We start from the raw sequence: 6,543 nt of genomic DNA, 5'->3' as shown, positions 1-6,543 counted from the left end.
AGTGGTATTTTTTTTATTTTTTATTAATGAATATTTCCCACAATTAGGCCCACACTTGTTTGGCAGGCTATTTGTATGAATACATAGGGCCAAATTCTATCGCGTTTATGTCGCCTCTAAAATGATAAACACATTTTACAGGAATTTTATTAATTTTCATTTTTTTAATATAACTTTTATTATTATTAATATGTGACCCTGGACCACAAAACCAGTCATAGTGGTAATTTTTTTTTTTTTCAAATTGAGATATATACATAAACCAAAAGCTGAATAAATAAGCTTTCCATTGATGCATGGTTTGTTAGGATAGGACAATATTTGACCGAGATACAACTAGGCTATTTGAAAATCTAAATATTAAGAAAATCATCTTTAAAGTTGTCTAAATGAAGTTCTTCCATGCATATTGCTAATCAGAAATTAAGTTTTGATATATTTACAGTAGGAAATTTACAAAATATCTTCAACATGATCTTTACTTAATATCCTGATGATTTTTGGCATAAAAGAACTCAATGATTTTAACCCATACAATGTACTTTTGGCTACTGCTACAAATATAGCCGTGCTACTTATGACTGATTTTGTGATCCAGGGTCACATATGGTAACAATAAGGTTCTATTAGTTAATGTTAGTTATTATATTAACTAACATAGACAAACAACGAACAATACATTTATTCCAGTATTTATTCATCGTTGTTAATGTTAGATAATAAAAATAGTTCATGTTAATTCACGGTGCATTAGCTAGGCCTAATGTTAACAAGCACAACAATTGATTTTAATAATGCATTAGTAAATGTCAAAATTAACATGAACTAAATTAATAAATTCTGTAGAAGTAGTATTTAATGTTAACTAATGAACCTTGCTTTAAATGTTACCATTATTATTTCTTTTAATATGTTATCTGTTATGTTCATCTGAGATTTCATCAGTCAATGCGATCAGATTTTTTTTCTTCAAATATTTCTTCCTCGAAAGCACTAAAAAAATCGTTCATGGAACCGTTAAAGTACCGTAATCCTTAAATCCCTTACAATTCTCATCCCTAATAACAAGGTACAGCTGCTACCAAGTTTTAAAGACGTGTCTGTCAGCACGTCTGCGTTTACAGTTTACAAAGCTGAAATATAAGGCTTATTTACAAACGGTGAATGATACCCAACCAGAAAACAAATGTTTACCATAATTCCACTTTAAAAGTAACACAACACGGCAAATGAAAATATCCATCTCAAGCAGACTCAATCAATGAAATGAATCAATAAAATGCAGCTTACTGTTACGGCTCTTCTTGTTGGACATTCGAGCCTGTGGTGCGTAACATTAAGATGACACAAATAAGCGGACGATGCGGCTGCGATTAAGGTATGCGCACGCTGTTCTATTTTTATCAGCAGCGTGTCTCGCGTCTTACAAATCAAAACGGAAGGATCCGGATCTTATTACTATCAAATGATATCTTTACGGAGTAAAAAAAGTAGAAATGCTTAGGAGTGTTGCTTATACAATTTGAAACTTAAGTAGCTAACTAAAGTAGACCTACTTTAACAACAAACTCACACGCCTGCTTCATTGATTTATTGCCATTAAAAAGAAAATTCATAGTTTGCGGTTTACATTCTTCATGGCTACACATCAAACCTGTGTAACTTGTTATGTAATAGGTCTTTTAAAACAGACTTTCATCCGTGATTGGATGACACAGAGCATCCTAAAGTCTTAAACAAGTCGGACGAGTCTCTATTTAGTTTTCCGTTTGACTTTTCTGTACCATTCTGGAACGTCTTTATTGGTCTGTTAAAAGAAAAAAAACATCATTGTTAAATATCTTTGAGCATTTCTTTGGACTTTGCGCTTTGAGTAAAAAATCTGTAAAAGTTAATGCAAGTCCAACCACAAGAAATTTATCAGCGGTTCGAAAAAATCTTTAAAATGTGTTCTTTTTTGTTTATGGAGAAGACAAAATACTGTTTGAAATGATCTGTGCATGGGTAGTTAGGCCAAGTAAAACTTACAAACACTGTGGGTTTGGGACCATAGCTGTATTGCTCCTCATCTGTGGTTTTAAAATCTTTGGGTCTGTGAACTGCTGTCCCGGTGCCGTCAGTCTCAAGCTCAGGTAGGGACGCAGATAGTGGCCCGCTGTGCTGCTGTGAACGCATGCTAATCAGGACTTGCTTCATCACAGAAAGTTCCTGTAACAGATTAAAGAACAAATCAGTGGTAGCCTGAAGGTTAAAGAGCTTCATCCTAGAACAGGGTTCCCCAAATCTTACTCTGGAGGTCCAATGCGCTGCAGAGTTTAGCTCCAACCCTGATCACACTCACCTACCTGTTATTCTCTAATGATCCTGAAGACCTTGATTAGCATGCTCAGGTGTGTTTGATTAGGTAAGAGCTAAACTCTGCAGGAAAATGGATCTCGAGGTCCAGATTTGATGATCCCTATCCTAGAATATCGTTTGTGACTTTCACAACAGGTAAGAAACTGCCGGCAGCTTCTTTGGTGCTTTGATTGCAGTTTTGTTTTGCCAGCAGTGCTATGCCCTTAGGTAGAGCGATTAAGATTGAAACTGCAAACACAAACATCCCATGTGTCCTGATGCAGGATGTCAACATTCCAAAACATCCATTCAAATGTGTGTTATTTAAAACACTGTTATTTGCATATATATTTTGCCATGAAACAACAAAAGAATTTTGAATTTCTGCACACCTTTTTTTGTACAACAGTTTACAGTAATATCAAATTTTTAAAGTCCCCCTGTAGTCAGAAATTGTATCCCTTAAAACTAATCTGATCATCAAAATTACATATTTAAATGTTTTTCTTGTGAAAATAAATATTAAAAACACCACATAGACAAATAAACAACATAATTTTTTTTTTTGATTTTCACTACAGGGGGAGTTCGGAAAAAGACAAATAAATAGCATAAAAAAACCTAAGCAACTTATGAACTGTATTCCAAAGCCATATAACAAATAACAATTTTATTATAAACAAATATTTAAATTTGAGTCGTTACAACTGTGCTCAGAATCAGATGAAAAAAACAACAACAATAATAATAAGAATAAAAATTACAGCCACCAAATGCCATTTTCTTTTGCATGCCTACATTTGCAAGACTTTGTATTTAGGTACTTTTAAAGACTTTAAAGGAGAAGTTCACTTCCAGAACAAAAATGTACAGATAATGCAGTTACCCCCTCTACATTTATAATTCAGGATATATTTCAGAAGTGTCTTATCTAGCGAAACGATTGGTTATTTATTTTTTATTATTTCAATTTATATACTTTTTAACATCAAATGCTGGTCTTGTCTTGCTCTGTTTTTTTCCCAGTTCAATACAGTTAGGGTATGTTGAAAAACTCCCATCGCATTTTCTCCCTCAACTTCTAAATCGTCCTGCATTGCTGTTTTACCTTTTTTGTTAAGGGTGTTTGATCTTCTTTGCGTGTTTACTTTGCAAACACTGGGTCGGTACTTCTGCAGCGATGTAGGATGATTTTGAAATGATTTTTGAAGTTGAGGAAGAAAATAAGATGGGAGTTTTTCGACATAGGCAAGACAAACTGTCTTTGAACCAGAAAAAAAAAACAGAGTTTAGGCAGAGCGAGACAAGACGAGTGTTTAAGGTTAAAAAGTATATAAATTATAATTAAAAAAAAAAATTACTAAAATCATTTACAACTACATTTGGGATCGTTTGAAGCCGCAGTTAAACTGCATTTTGGAAGTTCACACTCAGGGAAGTCCACTATATGGAGAAAAATCCTGAAATGTTTTCCTTAAAAACTATAATTTCTTTACAACTGAAGACAGACGACATGAATATCTTGGATGACAAGGGGGTGAGTACATTATCTGTAAATTTGTGTTCTGGAAGTGAACTTCTCCTTTAAATATAGTTGCTTGGGCTACTTATAGGGTTTATTTATTTATTTTTTATTTGTCCTTTTTGGAGCTAGACAGATAATAAGAATAATACAAACTATTTATATACAGTGTTGGAGGTAACACATTATATAACTTAAATGAAAATATTCTATTTAATTTTTATTTATTACATACACGTACCCTTGTTACGTGTACTGCGTTAGGCTAAATGAGACTTGTCATATTATTGCTCTTTTGTTGATTGTGATTGCTTTCATTGTCCTCTTTTGTAAGTTGCTTTGATTAAAAGTGTCTGCTTAATGTCTAAATGTAACTTTGGTTATATAACCAGATTAAGTTAAGTAATTAGTAAAGTTTGGAAAAGGACAAATAAACCGGAATAAAAATCTTCCACTTTGCTGAACGGAAGTTCTGAAATCCTACTTACAACTGTGTTCAGATTATGAAATAAATAAAAATAAAAGTTACAGCCACCAAATGACATTTGCTTTTGCATGCCTTGTAACCAAACATTTGCAGGACAGTTCAAAATTAAGTATCACATTTTCAATACTTTCATATGTTAGTACTTTAAAAGACTTCATATATATTTGAGCTAGACAGACATTAGGAATAATATGGATCACTTATAAACAGTGTTGGGGTAATGCATTACAAGTAACTTGAGTAATGTAATCTTTAATGTACTTTTTTCAAGTAATTAGTAAAGTAATTCATTACTTTGAAATTTACAAGAAAATATTTGAGCTACTTTTTCAAACAAGTAATGCAAGTGACTTTGCTTTCTCATTTATTGACTGAGACCTCTCTTGTTTCCATCGTAAGTTCAGAGGCGTTGTGTGTGCTGTGTAAACATGATGCTCTCTGTAGTTTTAGACTAAATGTCAACATGTATTTACTCATCCCACTTGTGCAAAAACAGATTCAATATTCTTAGAAATAATTAAAAAGTGTGAAATGCAAACTCAGAATATTCTACAAACCTGCATTAATTAAATCTATTAAATAACATTAATATACTTTATGTATTTAATCTCACTGCTGACCTTTGATGGTCCATTTCAACCATACAAATAAGCAAAAATCACCTTAGTGTTTCTTTATGTCTTATTTGGATTTATTGTTCGTTTTTGATTTACTGTTTTTGTTATTATTTTTTTTGTTGGCAAGCCCAGCCCAGGAGAGAAAAAAAGTAACACAAAAGTAATGCAATGCATTACTTTCCATAAGAAGTAACTAAGTACTGCAGTTAGTTACTTTTTATATTGTAATACATTACTTTTAAAAGTAATATGGTGTTTTTTAACCCTACTGGAGCTTGGCAGACATGTTCAGTGTCTTTGAAATGACATGAATGTGAATAAGTGACATTATTTGCATTTGTGGATGACCTATTCCTATATGTGACCCTGGACCACAAAACCAGTCATAAGGTTAAATTTGACAAAACTGAGATTTATACATCATATGAAAGCTCAATAAATAAGCTTTCTATTGATGCATGGTTTGTTAGGATAGGACAATATTTGACCGAGATACATCTATTTGAATATCTGGAATCTGAGGGTGCAAAAAAATCAAAATACTGAGAAAATTACCTTTAAAGTTGTCCAAATTAGGTTCTTAACAATGCATTTTACAAGTCAAAAATTACATTTTGATATATTTACAGTAGGAATTTTACAAAAAATCTTCATGGAACATGATCTTTACTTAATTTCCTAATGATTTTTGGCATAAAAGAAAAATCAAAAATTTTGACCCATGCAATGTATTTTTGGCTATTGCTACAAATATACCCCAGCGACTTAAGACTGGTTTTGTGGTCCAGGGTCACATATGTGCAATTGTTTTTTGCAGATACTTTTCTTTCTTTCGTGCTCTCTTTCTACCTCTCTTTCTTTCATTATCGCTCTCTTTTATATTTAATTGGAAGTGGCTCACAATACACCACACATATACAAAAAAACATTACAGAAACCTGCCGGAGAAGCCTGGGGGTCCATGTAAACACTTCATTCATACAGTAAGTTCAGTGGTAATTGGAGGCGTTTCTTCATAACCTCTTCAGTACAAGGGGCGCCCTTAGAGTACCTCTACAAAACACACACAACCCTGCTTTAGTGTAAATACTTCTGAATCAATTGAAGGAAACGCCCTCAAACACAACAGTTGTTCTTTCAATACTCTGAAGTCATCAGAGTCATCATATAGTTCTGAGAACGGATAAGGTTTGCTGAAAAATGTTTCTGTATACATGTCACTAAAGAAAATAATTACCCAGTATCTCAGTTTTTAAACAAACTGGCACAGAGGATGTAAGGGTGCTTAAAAAGAGAGAAACTCCAATATCGCTTCAACGTTTTTCTTCATATTTATTAAAAAAAGTCATACTTATTAAAAAAGTAACACTTTACAACAAGGTTCCACTAGTTAATGTTAGTTAATGTATTAACATTAACAAAGATTAATAAATGCTGTAATTAATTTACTGTTTATTTGTTAATGTTAGTTAATGAAAATACAGTCATTCATTGTTAGTTCATTTTAATGCATTAACTAATGAAAACAAGCACAACTTTTGATATTAATAATGCAGTAGTAATAAATGCTGTAGAAGTAT

The 6,543-nt window shown here is 32.4% G+C and overlaps 1 protein-coding gene across 1 annotated transcript in view; it reads right to left on the bottom strand.

Moving 5' to 3' along the window:
* Positions 1 to 865: 865 nt before the first annotated feature.
* The window catches only part of pibf1 (progesterone immunomodulatory binding factor 1), a 56,940-nt gene continuing 51,262 nt past the window's right edge, over positions 866 to 6,543 (bottom strand). The window contains exons 16-17 of the mRNA XM_073842985.1: positions 2,029 to 2,208; positions 866 to 1,807 (exon numbers count right to left, since the gene is read on the bottom strand). Coding sequence (XP_073699086.1) covers positions 1,754 to 1,807; positions 2,029 to 2,208 — 234 coding nt within the window. The 3' untranslated portion in view covers positions 866 to 1,753. The remainder of the gene's footprint in view (positions 1,808 to 2,028; positions 2,209 to 6,543) is intronic.

The sequence above is a fragment of the Garra rufa genome, chromosome 6, assembly GCF_049309525.1.
Source record: "Garra rufa chromosome 6, GarRuf1.0, whole genome shotgun sequence".
NCBI classification, from domain to species: domain Eukaryota; kingdom Metazoa; phylum Chordata; class Actinopteri; order Cypriniformes; family Cyprinidae; genus Garra; species Garra rufa.
The sequence above is the reverse complement of the archived record's forward strand: the minus strand, read 5'-3'. Positions and strand labels throughout refer to the sequence as shown.